The following is a 25,242-nucleotide window of genomic DNA, read 5'->3' as shown; positions in this document are numbered from 1 at the left end:
ATCATGGCCACTGACCAGTCTACGGCTATGCAGCTCCACAAGCAGCAGGGTGTGATGCACTGTGTTTTGACACATTCCTCCCGTAATCATCATTAACATTTTCTGTGACTTGTGCCACAGTAAATCTTCTGTTGGTTCAGACCAGACGGGATAGTCTTCGTTGCCCTCGCGCATCGATGAGCCTTGGGCGCCCAACATCCCATCGCCAGTTTGTGCCTTGTCAGATCACTGTCAGTAGGTACGCACCACTGCTGACCAGGAGCACCTCACAAGCCTTACCGTTTCAGAGGTGATCTGACCCAGTTGTCTGGCCATAAAATTTGGCCCTTGTCAAAGACGCTCAGGTCTTTACTCTTGCCCATTTCTCCTGCATTCAACAAGTTGACTACAAGAACTGATTGTTAAAACATGGTTGCAAGGGCACATGTCCAAAAAAAGAAAAAAAATTGGGTATATTTAACATCTTCTTTCCAGCAATCTTTCCAAGTGACCAGACTTTTAACCCCAATTTTAATAACAGATTGATGCCCTGCAGGAAGATAATGTTATATCTACTGGCCACATTCCCTAACTGCTGGTTATATGCAGAATTTCTGAGGCACTTTACAATTGCTTTCAGAAGATGGGATATTGAACGTCTTGGCCAGATAGAGAGCGAGCGAGAGGGAGGGGGGACAGGGAGAGAAAAAAAAGTGTGCATTCGTTCCTGTCTGGTTACTCAGGCAAGCCCTCAGATGTGAGGAACTTCTCTAGGCGAACCCATCTACAGGGAAATTTAATTGTCCTTTAAAGAGAATATCTGCTTATCTTTCCAGTCACAAACTCAAAACAAGGGATGGATCTAGAAACAGTGTGTGGGAGACTCTCATTACACCTGCAGTCAAAAGACCGCATGTGTCCCGCCGTCCTTGAGATGCCAGAAACCTATAGCTTGAGAGAAGAAATGAAAACGCACAGCAATATGCTCATTAGTAACGTGCCAATCGCGGTAACAGATTGTGTATTGTTGTTGGTCTAGAAGAGCTAAATACACTAATCAAACATTATCAAATATTAAGCCATGACTAAATAAATTGCACCTGCCGTAAGGATGTTCCAAAAAAAACACATCATCCTACAACGATAAAATGAGCGGGGAAAAAAATCCCATAGATTTATACTGAAGGAGGGACCCACGCTATCTAGGCACCAGAATATCATAGAGACTTGAGAATGGGCTCTTTTAATTCTGACAGTAAGCAAAAACCCAGGACACCGTAGAAACTTCCTAGCAATCACCAGAACACAATAGCAACCAAAAAACAAAGACTTCACAACCATCCACAACAGACTAGAATCGTGGCAGCGATTTTTGAACGGGCAAGCACAACTCACATTTTCTTTAGAAAACGTACATATCTAGTTTCGTTTGACATTTGTTCGAACACTTAATTTAATCAGACTGGTCCCTTAGATTGTGTGGTTTCTCAATACAAGCAGAAACAATTGTAGTCTGATCACTAAAGATACAAGCTCCAAATCTGCTGACAGTTTCCGCTTGCTACAATGCTGCATAAAAACAAGCATTATGTTCTTCACTGTCTTTTTAGCTTTTGTCTCAAACAAAACTAATTACTACATCTGATGTATACGAAAGCAATTAGGAACACACAATTCACATTTTCTTGTCATAAAAAGCATCCATGGAAAGAAATTTAATAAGAACCGAACAACAAAAGTACTTTAAAACTGCCAAAAAAGCTATTCTAATTTCCTCTAAATACTGGATCTTCATTCAAACACATAAAACCCAATGAAGACAAATAATGAAGCTGACCAACATTATGTAAGGAATAAACTTCCTCATTAGTTTAATGTAATCAGCATCACGAACAGGCTTAAAATTCAAATGCTTTTCCAAAATCATCAGAAATGGAAAGTTGCCAGTCTAATGTTTTTAAACTCTAACTAAACAAAAAATTTAATCAGAATGAAGAAAACAAGGCAACGGTCTAACACATGCACACAGTATAGCGAGAAACCAAATCCAAATGGTCATGCTGTTTAATATGGTTATCTTAAGGTTTGTACTGATTAATTAGAATCTGTGGCTACACATTTGAATGATTAGTAAGGAATAAATCCTTATTATCAAATGTTTTAAAAAATTTGTAATTTGCCACTTCTGCACGTCAAGGAAGCAAAGTTTTGGAGACAAACATATGGACGAGAAAAGCAATGTCAGCTACATTTACCCTCTGAAAATAATGGACACGCAGATATACTCTGCTGAACACCAAGACACCCTGTTGTCTAACTCACAGGGGCTAGAAGTGTAAAGAAACACAGTTTGAATGTTTTGGAGCTTCTCAGCTGATTTTCGAGAAAGCTACAGTGTCCCCTGGTGGTGAGGAGAATGTACAGTCTATGCTATGTTTGTGATGTGTGCATTTGTGTGTTTTATTGTTGACAGTGCTGATGGATAAAGGAGAGGACGTCATCTTTTGAAAGTTTGTCTGGGTTGATTCGCGTCTGAGAGTCGTGAACTCTGACGCCTTCCTCCCATGCCCAAAACAGTCTGTCCTGATGACATGCACTGAGAAAGAGAGAGAAACAGAAAGGATATGAAATAAGGCAGCATAGAAGGGTCTAATGGGATGAGAGAGCCTACAATATTACATTCAATTAAATATTAAAGGAATAATTCACCCAAAAATAATAATTCTCTCATCATTTACTCATCCTTATGCCATCTCAAATTCATATGATTTTCTTCTGTGGACCACAAACGAAGATATTTTAAGAGATATGGTGTGTTTATATCCATACAATGCAAGTCAATGGGGTCCAACACTTTCGAGCACCAAAAAAAGAACATTAAGGTAGCAAGGTAATTCATACGACTCCAGTGGTTTAATCTATGTCTTCTGAAGCAATACGATCGGTTTTGGGTTAAAAAAAAAAAAACAGACCAGAAGACATGGATTAAACCACTCAAATTTAATGGATTACCTTTATGTCCTTTTTTGGAGCTTGGAAGTGTTGGACCCCATTGACTTGCATTATATGGATGCAAACACATCATATCTCCATCAAAATATCGTAATTTCTGGTCCAAAGACAAAAGTCATGAGTTTGAGATGGCATAAGAGTGAGCAAATGATGAGAGAATCATCACTTAGCGATCTAATCCGTTTTAGGTGAGAACAGACCAAAATGGAACTCCTTTTTCACTGTACATCTTGCCATTGCAGTCTCTAGGCACAATCATGATTTCAAGCTCGATTGCACTTCTTAGTGCTTGACACATGCACCGAGCACTAGGAAGTGTAATCAAGCTTGAAATTATGATTTCCAAGGAGACTGCTGATGTCTTTTTTATTGTGGAAAAGGAGTTATATTTTGGTCTGTACTATAACCGACTGGATCGCTTCTGAAGACATGGATTAAACCACTAGAGTCTTATGGATTACTTTTATGCTGCCTTTATGTGCTTTCCGGAGCTTAAAAGTCTAAAAATCTTTGGGTTCAGCAGAAGAAAGAAAATTATACACCTGGGATGGCATGAGTGTGAGTAAATGATGAGAGAATTTTTATTTTTGGTTGAAATATTCCTTTAAAGGTGATATGTTTAATTTCTTTGCCTCTAGCGACACCAAACAATATTTTTACAACTAAAAATTAAAACAAACAAAATTTTGTGTCTTAATAATTTAAGTACAGTACAGTACTGTTTTTAAAATGTCTATGGGGTAAGGTATTGCAACAGGATAAATGTTAAAATACAAAATATTTTTAAAGTAAAGCCACAAAACATTATACATGTGTTAACATAAGACTAGTGTGATAAATTGCTAACCAACCTGCTAACCAAGCCAAGAAAATGCAATCATTTTATTGTGATCCATGGAAAGATCAAAACTATTTACAAGACACAAATTCACCCACAGAAATTACACTGGTAAGGCATAAGAAGTTCATCCACCTAAAAGTAGTGCCACTGCTAAAACTTACAATTTAGGAAGCTTTACAGCTCACACTACACACATTTTTGTATGGAAGGACTAATATGGGCTTTAACAAAAATATATAAGATGGACATTTCTGCATTAAACCCTACTGAATGCTTTGTCCCATACACCGATCAGCCACAACATTAAAACCACCTGCTTTATATCGTGTAGGTCCCCCTTGTGCTACCAAAACAGCTCTGACTCATCGAGGCATGGACTCCACAAGACCTCTGAAGGTGTCCTGTGATATCTGGCACCAAGACGTTACCAGCAAATCCTTTAAATACCTGTAAGTTGCGAGGTGGGGCCTGCATGGATTGGACTTGTTGGTCCAGCACATCCCATAGATGCTCAATCGGATTGAAATCTGGGGAATTTGGAGGCCAAGTCAACACCTTGAACTCTTTGTCATGTTCCTCAAACCATTCCTAAACCATTTTTGCAGTGTGGCAGATTATCCTGCTATTCCCACTTCCATCAGGGAATACTGTTGCCATGAAGGGGTGTATGTGGTCTGCAACTATCTTTAGGTAGGTGGTAGGTGTCAAAGTAACATCCACATGTATGCCAGGACCCAAGGTTTCCCAGTAGAACATTGTCCAGAGCATCACACTGCCTCCACCAGCCTGCCTTCTTCCCATAGTGCATCCTGCTGCCATCACTTCCCCTGGTAAATGACGCACAAGCACCAGGCCGTCCACATGATCTAAAAGAAAACGTGATTCAGACCTGGGTAGGGTTGCACCAGCTGTGCGTATGTTCTCACGTAAGTTAGGACGTAAAGTTCACACTAAGGGCTTAGTAACTACTAGTTAGCTTGTAACCAAGTGTAAATGTCAACTTCATCATAAATGTCAAAAGGATTGAAGCCTGTCACGCAAAACATGAGCTCATTGATTTCATAAAATATCAGTCTGCTTTTTTATTCCAACAGTGACTCCTGCTCGGAGGCTGCCGTAAATATTTAGCTTATACGTAGGGTTACGTCCTACCTAAATTTAATGGTGCAACACTCAAATATTTAGTAGTGCGTAAATTGTGACTTAGCCTAGTTGTGGCGTAAATGGGCACTAAGTTGTAATGTACGTATAGCTGGTGCAACCGGCCCCAGGCCACCTCCTTCCATTGCTCCATGGTCCAATTCTGAAGCTTACGTGCCCATTGTGGGAGCTTTCAGCGGTGGACAAGGGTCAGCATGGGCACTCTGACTGGTCTGCAGCTACGCAGCCCCATACGCAGCAAGCTGCGATGCGCTGTGTGTTCTGACACATTTCTATCATGGCCAGCATTAAGTTTTTCAGCAATTTGTGCTAAAGTAGCTGTTCTGTGAGATCAGACCAGAGGGGCTAGCCTTCCCTCACCATGCGCATCAATGAGCCTTGGGCGCCCATGACCCTGTCGCGAGTTCACCGATTGTCCTTCCTTGGACCACTTTTGATAGGTACTAATTACTGCATACCAGGAACACCCTACAAGACCTGTCGTTTTCGAGATGCTCTGACCCAGTCATCTAGCCATCACAATTTGGCCCTTGTCAAAGTCGCTCAGATCCTTACGCTAGCCCATTTTTCCTGCTTCCAACACATGAAATTCAAGAACTGACAGTTCACTTACTGCCTAATATATCCCACCCCTGGACAGGTGCCATTGTAACTAATCGATGTTATTCACTTCACCTGTCAGTGGTTTTAATGTTGTGGCGGATCAGTGTGGACCTCCATTGTAAGTGCAAAACGGTAAACACAATTTTTGTTTGTTTTTACAAACTGAGGGACAAGAAAAAATCAGTTTCCTGTGGAAATCGAAAGCGTGTCACAGCATGCAGTTTATTTTGAACATGGAACATTCCATTAATAAAACTATACAGCAATAACCAAACAACATCTGAAGTGGAGAAAACTGCATTCTCACTTTAAAGGAATATAAAAAAGTCTACAGGATTAAAAAAGACATGTTGAAGGCTTTTTGCAACCAATAGGCGCTATAAACTCCTTTCTTTGAAGGCCAGATGTTGCATGAAGGCCAGAAATCTTCTCAACACATAAAAACACCAAGTTTAAATGGAATTTTCCTATTAAAGGCATCAATCCCTGTTTCAATCCAACTGTTACATGCCAGTAAGGCACACTGACTATATTGGACTATAATACTTACTGGAAAGGTGCCACAGAACTGGGCGGCAGATCGTAAGTTGATTCTTTGGTCTGCTTATTGTAGAAGAACTTCCTTTTAGAACTCTTGCTGAATGCCATTGTCCATGGGTCTGTGTGGAAGATGCAGAAGGAAAGTAAGAACGAACAATGAACCGTAGAAGGCAAGTGAAGACCTTGACAAGTCAATTGCGTAAAACAGAGCACAACAACGCAGCCCACTTTTCCAGTCGCCTTAGTTCCAGAAGTGTTTTCCATTCATTTTCTTCAAAAAAGTATTTGAAAACAAGAAAAAAACAAAACAAAAGGTACAAGCCTTGTACTTCTTTTCTGAGGGAATGAACTACATATATCATGAAGAATTGTGAATGAAAATAATGGTACAATATAAAACTATTTAATTATACGCATTGATTATTTATTCATTACTCTGATCGACCTGGTACTCTCTCACCGTTGACAGTTTTGATGATATAAAGGCCACTGGGAAGGAAGTGACGGTCATCTCTACCCGTGTACGACAGTCTTGGCATCCCTCCTGAACTCTTAGTTATCTTCATCTCCAACCTGAGTAAGAAAAATGAGAGAATATATATAATATACTCAAGGGAAATCTGTATGTGATTGATATAGTGAAACACACCTCACAAAGATCTTCTCCATCTCCTCTAACCTATAGACCTCCTTCACTCTGAGAAAGAGACAGAGAGAAACATCAAGTGTACTGAGTTGCAATATGAGCGTAAAACATGACAGATCCTGTCTAGGCTCTAGTTAAACACAGTATCTTCATGAATTTTACATACTGCACCCTCCAGTGTTCACAGGACTTCCTGGCCCCCAGGGCTCTTACTGACAAACTCACAGAGCAATTAGAACCAAGAGAACGGAATATTACCGGATTGGGTTCATGTCTGGTCTGCTGGGTTTGGACACTGCTTTCACAAACTTCTCTGCCATTTGGACTCTGCACCAAAACAGAGAATATAAGAAAATAAGTCTTTACAAAAACTTTCCAGTGGACAAAAAAACTCTGGGTTGTGAAAAGTAGAGAACATGAAGACAGTCTATTGTACGCTGTTATTGTACGTTTATCTCATTTTTATTCGGGTCAAATTAAAGGAATATTCCGGGTACAATACAAGTTAAGCTCAGTCGACAGCATGTGTGGCATAATGATGATTAACACAGAAATTTTGTTTGGCATGTCCCTTCTTTTCTTTAATAAAGCAAAAATCTGGGTGACAGCGAGACACTTCCAATGGAAGTGAATGGGGTCAATCTGTTAACATTAAAATACCCAATGTTTCAAAAGTATAGCCACAAGACATAAACAATATGTGTGTTAACATGATTTTAGTGTGATAAACTGCTTGCTAACCTTTTCTGAGTGAAGTTATATCAAATTTTACAACTTGCCATGAAAACATAACACCATAAACCCTAAAATGACCATAAAAAAGACTGAAACAACTTAACTCAAATAATATCTCATACTCTAATAATACATGAGTTTTTTCAGAAGAATTAATCCGTGCTTTTATAAAATTATAAGACTGCCTTTAAAACCTCCAAAAATTGGCCTCATTCACTTCCATTCCAAGTGCCTCACTGTAACCTTGATTTTTGCTTTTTTTGGAAGAAACGGACATTATTTTTTGTGGTAATCAACATTAAGCCACAAATGCTGTCGACTGAGCTTGTATTGAACCTGGCATATATACTGCTCTTTCACTAATGAATGTTAAAGGCATTGAGAAAGACTTAAGTTGAGGTTTGTTCAAACCTCTGGTTGAAGTGCTGTTCTCTGACATCAGTGCCGTTGAGTACAAGGGCATCCAGAATGTGAACAGCATTGATCCTTCGCTGAGCTTTACCCTGTATGCACAGATATTGAGACTCGGTATAAAACCTCTTACAAACATACACATGATATACTGTATATCAACCTTGTATATGAATTACAGAAAATATCCTTCCCCTTACAGAAATCTGTAAGGGCTCTCAACATTTTTTTCTCTCTCTTTACCTCTCCCTTCAGCTCTTGGACAATTTCTACACTCAGTAGTGTGTCTCTGGGCAGCTCCAGTTTAAAATTCTCCAGTTTCTTCCAGCGTAAGGGGGCTTTGCCATCCCACATGTAGATTTGAGATCTCTACACTCAAAAACACACAGTTTGGCATTTTCAATCACTTAAATCACCCTCATGTTGTTCTAAACCTGTAAGATATTATTTCTTCCATGAAACAGAAAAGGAGAAATTTTGAATATTGTCCTGGCTGTTCTTTTCCATTCAATAAAAGTTCATGGGCATTATGAATCTCTGGTCATATGGACTACTTTCATGGTACTTTCTTATCCTTTTTGGAGCTTGACAAACCTAGTCCCATTTACTTTGATTATATAGCTAAAGACAGCAAGGAAATTCCTTTTGTGTTCCATGTAAGAAAGAAAGTCAAATGGGTTTGGAACAAAATAAGGGTGAGTAAATGATTTCAGAATTTTAGTTTTTTGGTCAACTATCCCTTCAAAGCAATAACAAGCAATAACATCTACATCTCTGCTTGCTTATTTTGCTTATGTATTCGATCTCTCTTATACGCCTTACCCCAAGTCCAAGGAGAAAGAGCTGTTCGCCTCCTCCCACAATGCACCTGTAGTCCAGGACATGCTGTAGTTTATCAAGATTTCCTGCGCTCAGTGCAGTCGGTCTAGATTTAAAACTGTCCATATTCGACCCCTAAGAGAGTACAGACATAAACAGTAAGTAGACATAAAATTAAGAGTGTATTTAAATAATATTTAAAGGTACAGTTCAACCTAAAATGAAAAATCACCTTTATGTTGTTACAAACCCAAATTACATTCTTCCATGGAACACAAAATGAGATGCTAGGCAGAATGTTAGCCTCAGTAACCATTCATTTTCATTGTCTCTTTTTTTGTTGTTTTTTTAATACAATGGAAGTAAATGGAGACTTAGGCTGTCATTCCACCTCAATTACAGTTTGACCTGTGAAACTGGTTTTGAACAACATTAGGGTGACTAAATGTTGACATCTTTAATTTTTGGGACCAGCCTGAAATTTACATGAAAATCACAATCACTGTGTAGAACAACATAGCTAGCACTATCGAAGCCCAAACAAACCCCCACCTACCTTCAAAAGCTCATAGAATTTAGATTTTGGATCTGCCGATGAAGGAGTGACCCTGGCTTTATCAGGAATCTGGAGATAGATGAAGACATTCAAGGTCACAATCTTCACTCTGAACAAATAAACAGCTTCGCTTTATCTTTTCGGTTATCTATGTACAACAACAACATTCTCTGAAATCTTTAAAAAACGTCATTCTATATATTGTAGAAACTGTTCAGTTTGCCAGTTTGCATAATATACTCACCCCCCAAAGTTTCAGACATTCTTTTCGGATATCTGCTTGTCTGGGCTCAGATAGAGTCCTAGTTAAAAAGAGACACACAGCCTTATTGGTAATGCTTAAAAGGATAGTTCATAAAGAATGAAAATTCTGTCATTATTTACTCAGCCTCCTGTCATTCCAACCCCTTTATTTCCTATTGAAACAGAAAAGGAGATATAAGCCAGAATGTTAGGGGCGAACAACCTCAGTCACCATTCACTTTCATTGTTTGTAAAAAGGATGTAATGGAAGTGGATGGTGACTGAGGCTGGCATTCCACCTAACAGCTCCTTTTGTTTTTCACAGAAGAAAGTCATTTGTGTTTGTAACAACGTGAGGGTGAATTTTTATTTTTGGGTGAACTGTCCCTTTAAGCACACACAAACACAAATAAAAGAGTTTAAAAATAATGAATGCTCTGAAACACAGCAGAAAAAGAATGTGTGACTCACGGATCTCTGACGTACGCGTGGATCTTCGCCAACGCTTTGATCTGTACCACACAATGGCTGCAAGACAAGGGATCATAGTTCAAGTGTGTATGTGCGTTCGTGTATGAATGAGTCACCAGAGATGGAGAGATAGATAAAGCGTCGGAAAAAGATGACGATACCTTTCATTGGAGTTGATCATGTATTGGAAGAAGTCAGTGTCTCCTTTAATGATATCTAGAGGGACGACTTCAGTAACGTCTCTGTCTGAGTGTCTGAACTGATTCAGTTTCAGGTTGATGGTGAACATGTAGTCTCTGACGGCATCAGAGCCAGGCTTTAAACCTTTGCAGACCACATACCTGAAAACAATTAAAAAAAAAAAAAGAGCATTAAAAACAACATGAAACAGCATTCGCAACCCATTTCACTTGCGTAATGTGATGTATTTCCAAGAGAAGCAGAATATTCGATGACAACACAGCAAAAATAATTTTCCTAATCAGTATTTTTGTCTTGTTTTCCAGTAAAAACATCTAATCATCCTTAAAATAAGACACATTTACAAGAGAAGCAAAATAGCATATGATATTCAGACTTGTTTTCAGAGAAAATATCTTGAATTAAGTTTCTTCTTCTTAGTTTATTGGAATTATTCTTTTGACAATGGGGTAAGAAAAAAACAAGAAAATTAAGATATACTCTCTGAAAACAAGTCTTATTATCTTTTTATGCTTCTCATGCAAATGTATCTTGTTTAAAGGCTGTTTACATTATTTTTCCTGAAAAATACAGAAAATATTGATTAAAGGGACAGAAAATTCTCTCATCATTTACTCATCCTCGTGCCATCCCAGATGTGTATGACTTTCTTTCTTCTGCTGAACACAAATTAAGATTTTTAGAAGAATATTTTTGCTCTGTAGGTCTATACAGTGCAAGTGAATGGTGACCAAAACTTTGAAGATCCATAAAGCACATAAAGGCAGCATAAAAGTAATCCATAAGCCTCCAGTGGTTTAATCCATGTTTTCTGAAGTGTTCCAATCGGTTTTTGGTGAGAACAGACCAAAATGTAACTCCTTTTTCACCGTACATTTTAACATCAGCAGTCTCCTTAGCAATCATGATTTCAAGCTCGATTACATTTCATAGTGCCATCTAGCGCTCTGCAAATGCATCAAGCACTAGGAAGTGCAATCGAGCTTGAAATCATGATCATGCCTAGAGACTGCAATGGAAAGATGTACAGTGAAAAAGGAGTTACATTTTGGTCTGTTTTCATCCAAAACCGATTAGATCGCTTCAGCAGACATGGATTACTTTTATGCTGCCTTTATGTGCTTTTTGGTGCTTCAAAGTTTTGGTAGCCATTAACTTGCATTTACAGAGCTGAAATATTCTTATAAAAATCTTTGTTTGTGTTCAGCAGAAGAAATTAAGTCACAATTAAGCACATCTGGGATGGCATGAGGGTGAGTAAATGATGAGTATTTTCATTTTTAGGTGAACTGTCCCTTTAAGAAATGAAAACAAAAATGTAGGGCGGGGCTTGATTTTATCCACCGGGAACTGATTGGATCATTGGCGTTCCAATGGAATTGAACTGCAGTCAACTGTGGAAGATACTTCCCCCTAAAAACACCAGTATTGGTGATTTTTTTATTGTATTTTTTTATTTATTTTTTTATTTTTGGTAGTGGCATCTTATTCTTTTAATTAAAAAACATCAAATTATACATTAGAAATTAAATATAAATACATTTATAAAAAATAAATCATAATTGATTACAAATTGAAATTCAATTAATAAAATATAGCTGCAAGCAGCAATTAACAGGGTTCAAGCTATTAAGGTCCTTTAAGTACATATGCAACCAATATTAAGTATTAATTAGACAGTCCATTAGAACCTAAAACAATGATAAAGTGCCTTACATTTTCAGAACCATCATGTTAGGTGGCACAGACATTTGTCATTTTTTACATTCATGACTGTTATTGCACCACCAAGAGGCAGAGGTGCGCAATTGTTTTTTATGTTTCCTCAGTTTGACGTCCTACATAAATGTCCAAAATTTGGGGATAATATCTCATTCTGTTCAAGATTTATAACCATTTAAGTAAATGTGGCTACGCCCACTTTGAACGTTTTGGCGTACTGATGTGACAATGAATCGAAAGTTAAAATTTTTTGTGATAATTATTGATACTGGGACTCCAGAGAATCTCTCTTCACTGGTTTGGTTCCAATCGGGCAAACGGTCTAGGACTAGTTTGAAAAAGTCTGTTTTTTTTTTTTTTTTATAATCTTCACACCAATGCTTCTTCAGGCAAAGTTGTTCAGAATGAGAAAATCTTTCATATGGTATGAATAACATGTGTCTGAGTGAAACAGCGGTATATACAACGATTTACACCAGGGGTGTCCAAACTTTTTCGGTCAGGGGCCAAATGCAGAAAAAAATATGGTGCAGCGTGCCGCATCGCTGTAATAATTAAAAAATGGCTAGAAGCTACTAGACTGCCACCATGCATAATCTTTATATTGTACATTTAATATTATGCAAGTTTTAATCATAATTTGTGCTCTATGGTATGCTTGTGTTGGCCCTACATGTAAATTAAGGATAGGGTATTTCAAAGAATACTTATAATGTAACAGTGATGCGTCTTATACAAAATATAATACTCATTTATTCACATTTTTATCTTTTTGACATCCATTCAGTGGCACTCAAAGAACATAGATCTGCAGCTGAGTGTTGGGTGTGACCCATCACAATAATCAGAAGCAGATTACATTTTATCACTTTATGAAGTGATGCAAGGAATTACTCTTTATAGCTATACAATTATAAACTCTGTTCAGTTGTTACAAGTACAATTTTAATTTGATCAAAATTATTGTGCTTCATTTTATTTTGTAGATGTGCAAGCTGAGCGCACGCATCAGGCACAGATGTGCAAGTGTTTTAAGCGCTCTCTTCTATAGTACAGTATGTCCTCACATAAATGACACTGGGAAGCCCATGAATCATTTTTCTTGTTTCAATGAAATATCAGAATGAACCAATTAATTATACTTCCCAGTGCTACGGAGGACGTTCTGGAAGAGTATGCTCGGTTCGCACACTCTGTGCACGCTCAATAAACTCTGTTCAGCAGCTTGCACAACAGCAGCTCTACTCAGTTGTATGATGTGAGGTATCGGGACATTTTAACAAGAACAAGTACATGAGTAAAGTATCTAACCTGATGTAAATCCTTTAATAAATGCATAATTCTTTCTGTGTGGCACTTCATCACTGGAAATAAGGAGTATTCCAAACTCCTGTTGAACTCTTCCAGTGGATGAAGCTGGTGACGACACAGAATGTGCTAGTGGAGACGATGCGCTGTGAATAGCGGCCACACGTGATAGCGACATCCAGTGCCCAGAAAATGAATTTCATATCATTTCTCCATAGCGAGCCTAATTGTGTTCTATTTCTAAAGTCTCTCGCGGGCCGCATCGGAGCAGTCAGAGGGCCGCAGATGGCCCGTGGGCCGGACTTAGGACACCCCTGATATAAACGCATGAAAAACACGATAGCGCCTCCCAGTGGCCAATTATTTTCACATTTTGCACAGACCTCTTGGGCAAAGAGACAAATAGGCCTTCCGATCTGCCTTTTCTAACCCTATCTAATAGCTGCTAAAATGTGATTGGTCCATGGCGGCCATGTTTTTCAAGATGTGAGACTGTCCTCATAGACCTTGATGGCACCTTGGACAAAGACATTGCATGCAAAATTTCAAGTTTATCGGACCAAGGGTTCCATAGTTAGAGACATTTTTAATTATTATAGCACCACCAAGAAGCAGAAGCACGCAATTTTTTTGTGTGTGTCCTCAGAATGACACCGTACATATGTGTACCAAAGTTGGTGATAATATCTCATTCCGTTCATCAGTTATAACCGTTTTAGTAAAAGTGGCCACGCCCATTATGTACGTTTTGGCTTACCGTTTGACGATGAATCGAAAGTTCAAAATTCCTTTGATAACTTTTCATATTAGGACTCTGCTGAATCTTTCTGCACTGGTTTGGTTCCAATCAGGCGAATGGCCTAGGACTAGTTCGTTTATTTTTTTTCAAACAATCCAAATAGCGGGAAAACGAAAGGGCAGAGCAAAAATTTTATGGTATTCCAAAAGATTTCCAATGACTAATTACTACCGGAGTACTACCATTCCCCAAAGTTTCAAGTCTCTAGGCCTTAAGGTTTGGTCTGCACAATCAGTTTTAGGGCAGAATAATAATAATAATCATTACAAATACAATAGGGTTTCAGCACTTCGGGCTTGGACCCCTAAACATAAAGTGAAGACCTCCAGTTTAGGCTTATTTCTGCACATTCAAAATATCCCACATTGGTATGCTGCACAGACAGATGCAGGTGTAATTCAGGATGTGCACTGTCGGTAGTCAATGGCATCAGCCCTTCTACATCCCCAAAGGTCTTTCACTCTTTCACGGTATGTCAAGGAGAATGTGCACACACCTCTCTGAATTGGCAGGTCGGCTAGTGACAGGTTTGAAGAGCGAGACCCTCTCGAAGCAGAGGTACAGCAGATAAATCAAGCCCACACTGAAGGGGGTGAACAGGTCAAAGGTTTTACAAACAAAATGACCTCCTGTAAAACACAAATAATTGAGTGAAACATTAGGTTTAGCAGTAAAAGACAAGCAATTACTAAAAACACTATACTGAAGCAATTTTTTGCCATGGAATACAGTCAATCAGAACAGAGGTCATTCACATAAAGACATCTTAAAGGTACAGTAGCACAAACAGCTTATTTAGGGTCAGAGAGGTGGTGGAAAATTTTCATGAAAAAGTGCATGAAACCCATTATAAGACTACAAGGAAAAAAAAGTTTAGAACATGGCCTCTCCAATGCCAGAAATGTTGTACAATGTCGATAAGTAGTATCTCCCTTGATTTCATATACCTTAATTACCTCTGAAGTAATCAACTGTCTACTCATCATTAACATAATTACCTACCTAATTACAGGACTTCAGAATACATACACCTGTGTCTGGGAGAAGCCCAAAATATAATCCAAACAGATCTGAGACAAGGTTGTAGAAGAATATCAGGAGAATATAAAGAGAAAAGCAGGGCTAATTTTTTTTTAAACATTCAAGGCCTAAAATAAACATCAAAGCATAGCAAAATCCATCAGTAAAGAAATAAGAAAATGTGGGACAACTGTCAAAAAACTTTTAAAATTGAGTATGTGCAAGAAAACCCATAATAAGCGAGACAACAAAGAGATGCATTAAAACTCAAAGATCCTGGAAGATACACTGTTGTCAACAATAACATATAACACTCAAGGACACCACCTCTACAGTGAAATGTAGGGGTGACTTTGATGATACCTCTTTATATCAAGGGCTCAGGAGGGAAGGAAGGAAGGATGGATTGGAGCCAAGCAAAGAAAAACCCTGGAGGAAAAACTCATGCAATCCACAAGAGTGCTGGGACAAGGAAGACAATTAATCTTCCAATAGGACAAAGGATCAAATAATTTAGAAAATGCCCAGAGGAAACTGGTCCAATCAAAAGCAAGACCTCTGTCAATTGAGCATCTATGGAATAAAACTGCTGATCACAAATACTAACCATCAAACTTAAACCAGCCATTTATTTACCCCCCCAAGTCAAAACTATCATATGGCTTCAGAAGACTTGGAACACAGTGCACAAATCATCTGGACTATAGAAATGATTGTGCTTTTTTTGTCCCTTTTGAAGCCTAACAGCCCATAGTCACTGTCTACTGTCTGTATATGAAAAAGAGAAGCGTCAACATTCTTCTAAATTTCACCTTTTGTGTTCCAAAGAAAGAAAGAACATCATACAGGTTGGGAACGACATGAGGATGAGTAAATTTCTGGGAACCTAACCCTTTAACTCTTGGAAGGTAAATTTTCCATCTGTTATTTATTATTTTAGTACAATGTTGTGATTTTATTTTCTAACTTTGTGCTGATTACTGCCAAATATTCTGTTAATGTATCCCTAATTGTTCCATGCTGTAACCCAATACATTTAAAATGGGGGGGGGGGCTGGGTAGCTCAGCGAGTATTGACGCTGACTACCACCCCTGGAGTCGTAGGTCTGAATCCAGGGTGTGCTGAGTGACTCCAACAAGGTCTCCTAAGCAACCAAATTGGCCCAGCTGCTAGGGAGGGTAGAGTCACATGGGTAACCTCCTCGTGGTCGCTATAATGTGTGGTTCTCGCTCTCGGTGGGGCGCGTGATGAGTTGTGTGTGGATGCCGCGGAGAATGGCATGGGCCTCCACAAGTGCTTCGTCTCTGCTGTAACGCGCTCAACAAGCCACGTGATAAAATGCACGGACTGACGGTCTCAGACACGGAGGAAACTCAGATTAGTCCTACGCCACCACGAAGACTTTGAGCGCATTGGGAATTGGGCATTCCAAATTGGGGAGAAAAAGGGAGAAGAAAATGTCCATGGGAGGAATACTTTTTATAGGCACAGTATTTATACAAAACACACTATACCTGGCCTGAGGTTAGACATGGCAGTGAGGAACTGGCAGAGCAGGAGTTGTTTACTCAGAATCTCTTGAATGTTCTCCTGCCCCTCCACAGAAAAACCCTGCAGCACAAACCACCATCTGTATATATCATCCAATCACACAACAATGCAACAATATCTACATTTTAACCAATCACAGATGACCATGTCCTCCAATCAAAGTAACTTTCTTACTCCATCAGCCATTAGGAAGTGCAAGCCCCGCCCTTCAGTGTTGTCTAGGACAAAATTACGAAACGCGCTGATGTTCTCCGGCAGTGTGATGTCACCATCTCCATCAATCCCGCCCTCACCTGAAACAGCGGTAATTAAGTGTTAAAAAGAAAATCATAACAGAGTTTAATCACAGTTTAGCATTAACCCTTAAATGCATACCTTGGGTCTTTAATGACCCGGGACCTCATTTCACCTCCTGTACCTAATCTATTTTTTAAGAGTTATGCCCATTCCTCTTTAGTATGTCACAATCTTTCTCTTCTGAATAGTGGAACAAAAAAAAGGGCAAAATTGCAAAAAAATATATATTATTTTACAGTATAGCTGCTTAATTACCAAAAGTGTAAAGGGTCATTAAAGGTCCCATATATGTAATAGTGTCGTACTTTTCTTTAAGGGGTCATGACATGGAGAATACAATTTTCCTTGATCTTTTGACATATAAGAGGTCACTGTACTATAAAAACATACTGTAAGTTTCAGAACTGAAAATTTCCTCCTTAACAGAAAAAGATCATTTATTTAAACCAAGCTGCAAAAATGGCTCATTTGGAATTTGTGGAACTTGTGATGTCACAAGGAACAAATACATCTGCATATGACTGCCTCTTCAGCAAGACATCAACGTCATTGCACCCTTGGCCACGCCCACTGGTGCTCAGAGTCAGTAACACAGCTGAAGAGCGGACATAGGGCCTGTCATGGGCGATTCATCCAAAGTGGACTTACACAGGCCACCTTCATGTGCCTATCTGGATTTAAATGTTTTTCTACATAAATGTGCATGGCTTTGACCGTTATCATACATCTCGCGCCACTTTTAAAAGACGCAATGTCAAGTTATAACTCTAAAATGAAGACCCTCATTTTGTTTCATTCAGCTGAGCTGTCATGCTGTTGTGCTGTTTTGAAGGCGTCCTGGACCGTTTTTGCACCATCTGTGCTATTTTTAATCGTTGGTCTTTTGTAAACATGCACTCATTGGACGTCTTTGATCGTTTTGATGCATTTCCGGCGATGTGCGCTGCGTTTCAAGAGCTGCACAAGCACAACTTTTAAAAACACATCTCAATCTGTTGCTGCCACTGAATGGTTGAAACACATTTAGTCCTGTGTGTAAACAAACATGGAAGATGTGAGATGTGAAGACCAGTGTCTCTGCTTTGGCCTGATGAAGCACCCAACATCATGGATTGTATTACAGTCACAACATGATTCAAGCTTTGCAAAGGAACTGTTACTGAAGGATGGGGCAGTTTAAACACTATTGGACTGCAAATTCGTAAGTAAACAATTTTATTCATTAATATTTTGTGGTAAACGGTTTAATATATTCAGATGAAACGTGTTGGGTGTACGTGTTAACCCGGAAGTGTAGTGTGGAGTTTGTTCATTTTCTTTGGATTCTTTGGATTGCGTTTCAAATATAGCTGGTTTAGGCTTTCCATTGAATTTCAGCAAATCTACATCATGGGTGTTTTTGATATTATTCATGAGAAGGCGTGGCCTTTACCGTTTGACAACACGAGTCGTTGCCATGCATGTGACCAGCTCTTCAAACTCTCAAGCACCATCAGTCAGTTGAGAGAGTTAATGGTACTGTGACGCAATTTTTGAGATACGCGGTGATGTGCGGTGTCTCTGACTGGAACTCGCAGTTTAAATTGATTGTTCCAGACACAAACGCTATTCATCCATCCATCCATCCCTAATGTAAGTGTGTTAACCGATCAAAAAAAAAAAAAAGCACTTATATTTGTAAATCGTCTTGGAATAAGTCTCAAAAGTTATTAAAGTGTAAAAAACATTAACATATTTTCGATACAGAGTACATGGCTTGGTATTTATTTGCATATTAAATTACAGATATAAATTACCAGTGTAAGCGTTGTATTGTGAGCTTACAAAACTGCATAATTTAATTGTGAGTATCTTTGATGCTGCTAACTGCATTTATAAAATAAAGCTCAGTGACTGGATCAGACAGTTGTTGGGTTCACTCCACCTTCTCCCCTCACTCTGCTGCTGATCACGCCCACTTTGAGTGCATCTTTTAAAAATGTGGTGAGAGCTCAACTGTGCTGAAACAGGGTGGTGTTGCGACTCTTTTAAGCATTATAGATCAATGTGTGTTTAACAGCCAGTTGCGTCTCATGAGATTGCAGTCTGGAAGTAATGAATCCTGTTCTAGATTTGTTGCATCATCTCTTTGATATATGAAAAATAAAACTAGATCAGAATATATTCTATTCTATTATTTTCTAATTGTCTTGAAAATGTTATGAAACTTTGACACTATCAGGGCATTTTGTAGGTCCATGTGACAGATATACATGCCGGGTCTCTAAAGAACAGAGTATGTAATAATGTTTGGCGAAACACCCATGCATTTAGGTGTTAAGTGTAAAAATCAGGAATTGTTCTTTGTGATTCTGTTAAACAAATTGACTTTTTAATTTGATTTCAATTTGATTTGTTTTGTGGATGCTTAAGAGGAAAAAAAACTTCATTTTTGGGTGAACTATCCCTTTAAAAATTCAGTTGGTATATCTATACTAATCGATATCTACACATATGTTGGACTGGTAAATGCTAGACTCCTGATTTCACCTTGAGGAAAAATCTTGTAGATTAGACACGTAAATTTTAAGGCTACATACCATAATAGGGCTCGAACAGCTCACTGGGAGCCGCATAAAAATCCTCCAGTTTGAAATCGTTGGCACCTTTAAGAGTCATCCCAAAACCTTTCGCATGCCAGCGTCGCCGCCACAAGACATACTCCGAGAATCCGCCTGGACCCGCACACACGTCTCCAAAATACAACAACTCACCCTCCTTATCACGTGTCTGTGGCTTCTACACACACACACACACACACACACGCAGACATTAACTTCAGAAATGTAATTATGGCACATATTTCAGTCCCTGATGCAACAGATTGTGTAATTGGGATCTCACCCCTTGAGAGTCCTTTGGGTTAGTGAACATATAGTCAAAAACATGATCCATGTTCGCCATCTTCATAGCAGCTCTGAGAGGAAAAGAGATAGAAGGAAGAAAGACAGAGAAAGATGTAATGAAGATTTTGAAAATAAAATTATCCATATTGTGTGTGTGTACAAGAAATGAGACCCACCTGTTGAGAAAGAAAGCTCCTCGTATAGTTTCATAAGGATTGGATCGAGTACGAGCTCGCCTCATCTCCTCACCTTCTAAGTCATCAAAAACAGACTGAAAAGCCACAAAATCACATAAGTCTTAATCTAATACAAGATGCAGCATCTACTGGCCTGGTTCTATATGACTATTGACAGGAAAAACTTTAACACCAATGCCAAAATGAACTAATTTGCGCACACACCTTACAGCGGAGCAGGAGATGCAGTAGATTCTCTGAGCAAAATTCAGTTTCATCTTCAATCTTTAGTTTTTTCTGAAAATTAAACATTAACAGCTGAAGACAGCAAGACAATTGATAAATCAGGAATAGAATACAATAGAATATAATTTTATAGTCTGTTTAAAAGGAATTTTTGGACTCATAAACAATGAAATTTCTCACCCTCATGCCACCCCAGATGTGTATGACTTTATTCTGCTGAACACAAACAGAGATTTTTATAAAAATATCTCAGCTCTGTAGGTCAGTACAATGCAAGTGTATGGTGACCAAATCTTTGAAGCTTCAAAAAGTATAAAAGTAATCCATAAGACTCCAGTGGTTTAATCCATGTTTTCTGAAGCGATCCAATCGGTTTTGGGTGAAAAAAAGACCAAAATGTGACTCATTTTTCACTATAAATCTTGACATCTGCAGTCTCCTTGGCGATTATGATTTCAAGCTTGATTAAACTTCCTTGCGCCATCTAGCGCTCTGCGCATGTGTCAAGCACTAGGATATGTAATCTAGCTTGAAATCAAGATCGTGCATAGAGACTGCAATGGCAAGATGTGTAGTGAAAAAGGAGTTACATTTTGGTCTGTTCTCACCCAACACGGTTTGGATCGCTTCTGAAGACATGGATTAAACCACTTGAGTCATATGGATTACTTTTATGCTGCCTTTATGTGCTTTTTGGAGCTTCAAAGTTTTGGTCACCATTCACTTGCGTTGTATGGACCTACAGAGCTGAGATATACTTCTAAAAATCTTCATTTGTGTTCTGCAGAAGAAAGACACACATTTGGGATGGCATGAGGGTGAGTAAATGATGAAAGAATTTTCATTTTTGGGTGAACTATCCCTTTAAGATGTGAACATTTTTTTTTTAGTGCAGAATTGATTTATCCATCAGGAACTGACTGGATTATTGGCGTTCCAATAGAATGGAATTGCAGTCAATTGTGGAAGACTACTTCCTTCCTAAAACACCAGTATTGGTGATTTATTTTTTATCTTATTCTATTAATAAAAAAGTCAAGTCATTTATATTTGTATAGCGCTTTTCACAACAAACATCATTTCAAAGCAGCTTTACAGAAAATTAAGCTTTAACAGAAAAAGCTGAAATATAGTAATGTCTTCCGAGTCATAATAGTGCGGTTTAATAAAAAACATGATTGTAAATTGCGCCATAAAATAAATAATAGAAAATAATTATATTTACTGTGGCAAGGAACACAAAACTCCATAAGATGTTGATTAATGGAGAAAAATAACCTTGGGGGAACCAGGCTCACTGTGGGGGCCAGTTCCCCTCTGGCTAAACATCATGAATGTAATGCCAATATTAGTTATGTGTAGTACAAGTAAAGATTTAAAATTAGTAAACTAAGTAAGTGTTAGGGGCCAATATTTAAACAAAAAGCTTTTGTATTAACTGTAAGATTAATGACTAAAGTCTTTAACTATTTAACTGCAGAAGTGCAAACAGATGCATTGTCTTTTGTTATTTGGCTGATGAAGGCTGCAATTAATTTATTAACTATGTATTCCATTTTAAGAGTGTAGTCCATCCTTTGACCAAGGTGGTGCAGGCAGAGGTCAGTAAGGTGCACTGCAGTTCGACTGGAAGCTTATGGCAGTTCATTTCCAGTGGAGACCATCTTAAGTCCAAGTTCCAGGCAGTGTCCAGTGAAGTACCAAATTAAACATTAAAAAATAAATATGACTAAATTGATTAAAAATAGATAATAACAATTGATTACAAATTGAAATCCAATTAATAAAATATAAAAGTAAAGACCTCAGGATTAAGCTAATTTCTGCATAATTTTGTGTGAACTATTCCTTTATGACTAACATCAAGATGGCATGATAACATAATATTATAACCAAATATTATGTTATTAACACATTGCTGCTGATCTCATGTCACTCAGTTTATCATGTAGCTTGTGCTGTCATACTTGTCCCACAGCCATCCAGTCCCTCAGCTCATCTGCATCTGGGATCTCTGTAGAGCTTTCTGGAAACCATGACACCTGTTCTATAGCACTTGGCTGAGAGAAAATGAGCAGTAAAAACAGAAAAGTTAGGGATAACTGGAATTATTACTACAGTCTATTAAGTTTCAATGTAGAAACATTTTGGAAATGTCACTGTACCTCTGGCTCATCTTGCCAGTCTACATTGAGGTCGCCCTGGAAGCCCTTCAGAGTTAGACCCAAACCCCGCCTCCCTCGCTGGGTCGACGCCTCTACAATCTCTTTCCGCCCTTGACCGAACTTCCCAAGACCCTCACCTACTCTGAAACCCATTTTAGCCTGTGGGACAGAAAAGAAGATGTGTAGTGTTTGATGTAGAGCAGTACAAAGAAGCAAAGCCGTATCAACAAATGAAAATGTAATCGGCTGAAAAGGTTTGTTTAAACCAAACACTAATAATAAATGGAAAAATGAAAAAAATAAGCAGGAAAAAGGACTGGAGGTCCATATGTTACCATGAGTTTCTGCGAGACACTGTTGTACATTGAAAACTCGGAGGAGCTTTGATCCGGTGCATCCCTGCTCTCTATATTCTGAGAATCAGAGTGTCTGGAGAAACTGGGCTTGTGATCCTCAACATCACTAGGAGACTCGCTCGGACTCGAGTCTGGGAGACAAATATGAACAAACATGCATGAACGTATCTCCATCAGCAAGTTGTTGTTTTTTTTATCATGAGCGTACTACAGCGTAACAGATAACTGGGTAACTGGATACAAGCTACAACTGCAGATTTCACTTAGAAACCCCTGGCATTGACTGCTCTCTCTTACCCTGACTGGTGGTTCTTTGAGATGACTGTTCATCTTCATCAGAAGAGTCCTCACGAAGAGTTTTCCTCTTCTTCAGAGGCTCGTCCGATGCTTCTGCCCCTCTCTTCATTGTGAATTCAAGAGGAACAGACACCTGCATCCATTCAAAAACAAATCATCAACATATTAACAGACCAAACTTGATGAAAATATGCTGTAGCTGATGTATATAAATGAAGAATGGTCACTCCACTCCACTATTTTACATTTTGAAATCCAGTGCAAATAACAAGTGGCTAATAACACAGAACAGGCACCAAGCAATTAGAAAACATTTTACACACACTGCTGCATTGGGTCCAAGTCTGCTTTAGCTCTATATCGTATACCAGTGTATATACATTCATATAAAATAACTTCTCTGGTTTTGACAAAATGGCTTATTTTCAGTTGTCGTTCTTCGCTTTAAAATGTGCCAGAATAATAATATTACATAATAATCAAGCTAAGGTTACAAATCCTACTTTCTATCTTTGTAAATATCCTGCTTTATTAGGGGATGAAAGTGTGTCACATAAACACGCAGTGAAATCAACAATCTGCTTTAGGTTTCGATTTTACAATAAATGAACCAGCAAAACTCATAAACATACCTAAAGGAAACGTGCGGCTATGGGTCTGAAACACTTCCAAAATGTAACTTCATATCTATATTCAGGTTGTACTTCACAATATCTCCTTTATGGTGTTTTTCAAATGTCAAATCTGGCCCGCGTTCCACTTCCAGTTGGTCTTACCGTGTTGCTGGCGCATGATGATGACGTTCGAACATTTTAAACAACGAATGCCAGTTTGAGGGGCCGTTCACACTGAACACGTTTCGAGTCCGTCCGCGATGTTTTTCAATTGTTTTCCTCTGTGAAAGCTCGCTCGACGGAGGTCTTTGACCGTTGCGCCGCGTCTCGCTGTTGTTTAGGCTTCTCGCACAGGAGCGCCGCGTTTTTTAGACGCCATGTCCAGATAAAAGGAAATTCAACTGTTAAAACGAGTCTTGAGAGACACCTGCTTTCTGTTCTAATCATGGCTGCGTCTATCTTTGTTTTAGCGAACGAACATGTTCTGTGTGAACGCCCCCTAAGACTAAATGACTGGCGAAGCATAGCAGGTGAATATTTATTAGGTCTTGCCCTCATAGCCAGAACTTATTGGACATAAACTTTGCTCTTGAATATAAATTAAACTACACACACACACACTTGGCTCGGTTACTTTTCCGTACCGAAGGCTTCGCTCAAGCTTAGCAGTAATTTAGCCGCTGGAGGGTGATAGTACTGTATGTGAGAGATTGAAATATGAAATAGGTTTGCTATTTGCATGCCTATGGCGAAATATTTGTTCATGAATTGTAAATAGACTATGCCTACATCCCTGATAGCACACGCACAGCTGAAGTCAGAAGTTTACATACACCTTAGCCAAATACATTTAAACTACATTTTTCACAATTCCTGCCATTTAATCGTAGAAATGTCCCTGTCTTGGATCAGTTAGGATCACTACTTTATTTTAAGAATGTGAAATGTCAGAATAATAGTAGAGGGAATGGTTTACTTCAGCTTTTATTTCTTTCATCACATTCCCAGTGGGTCAGAAGTTTACATACACTTTGTTAATATTTGGTAGCATTGCCTTTAAATTGTTTAACTCTGGTCAAATTTTGGGTAGCCTTCCACAAGCTTCTCACAATAAGTTGCTGGAATTTTGGCCAATTCCTCCAGACAGAACTGGTGTAACTAAGACAGGTTTGTAGGCCTCCTTGCTCGCACACAAATTTTCTGTCTGATTGAGGTCAGGGCTTTGTGATGGCCACTCCAGTACCTTGACTTTGTTGTCCTTAAGCCATTTTGCCACAACTTTGGAGGTATGCTTGGGGTCATTGTCCATTTGGAAGACCCATTTGTGACCAAGCTTTAACTTCCTGGCTGATGTCTTGAGATGTTGCTTCAATATATCCACATAATTTTCCTTCCTCATGAGCCATCTATTTTGTGAAGTGCACCAGTCCCTCCTGCAGCAAAGCACCCCCACAACATGATGCTGCCACCCCCATGCTTCATGGTTGGAATGGTGTTTTTCAGCTTGCAAGCCTCACCCCTTTTCCTCCAAACATAACTATGGTCATTATGGCCAAACAGTTCAATTTTTGTTTCATCAGACCATAG

The 25,242-nt window shown here is 38.7% G+C and overlaps 1 protein-coding gene across 1 annotated transcript; it reads right to left on the bottom strand.

The window, feature by feature from the left end:
* Window positions 1-1,821: 1,821 nt before the first annotated feature.
* Window positions 1,822-23,846, bottom strand: LOC127419900 (cap-specific mRNA (nucleoside-2'-O-)-methyltransferase 1). The gene is made up of 24 exons (XM_051661709.1): window positions 23,674-23,846; window positions 23,042-23,174; window positions 22,724-22,875; window positions 22,389-22,547; window positions 22,191-22,283; window positions 20,203-20,274; window positions 19,978-20,072; window positions 19,800-19,872; window positions 19,496-19,694; window positions 16,794-16,912; window positions 16,583-16,679; window positions 14,544-14,676; window positions 10,179-10,358; window positions 10,018-10,074; window positions 9,548-9,605; window positions 9,304-9,372; window positions 8,751-8,882; window positions 8,172-8,297; window positions 7,929-8,020; window positions 7,041-7,109; window positions 6,786-6,833; window positions 6,597-6,709; window positions 6,147-6,255; window positions 1,822-2,575 (listed from the first exon to the last, which is right to left on the bottom strand). Exons 2-24 carry the CDS (start codon window positions 23,148-23,150, stop codon window positions 2,440-2,442), a joined length of 2,490 nt encoding a protein of 829 aa, XP_051517669.1. The 5' UTR covers window positions 23,151-23,174; window positions 23,674-23,846; the 3' UTR covers window positions 1,822-2,439.
* Window positions 23,847-25,242: the final 1,396 nt, after the last annotated feature.

The sequence above is a fragment of the Myxocyprinus asiaticus genome, chromosome 29, assembly GCF_019703515.2.
Source record: "Myxocyprinus asiaticus isolate MX2 ecotype Aquarium Trade chromosome 29, UBuf_Myxa_2, whole genome shotgun sequence".
In the NCBI taxonomy this organism is placed as follows: Eukaryota; Metazoa; Chordata; class Actinopteri; order Cypriniformes; family Catostomidae; genus Myxocyprinus; species Myxocyprinus asiaticus.
This window is presented reverse-complemented; position numbering and strand designations above follow the sequence as displayed.

Excerpts from the sequence above, each read along its gene's own strand:
- LOC127419900 (XM_051661709.1), bottom strand. The coding sequence starts at position 23,150 with ATGAAGAGAGGGGCAGAAGCATCGGACGAGCCTCTGAAGAAGAGGAAA. Across the intron at positions 10,075-10,178 it reads ATGATCAACTCCAATGAAAG|CCATTGTGTGGTACAGATCA; the intron begins GTATCGTCATCT and ends CTTGTCTTGCAG. Across the intron at positions 9,606-10,017 it reads CACGCGTACGTCAGAGATCC|GACTCTATCTGAGCCCAGAC; the intron begins GTGAGTCACACA and ends CTTTTTAACTAG.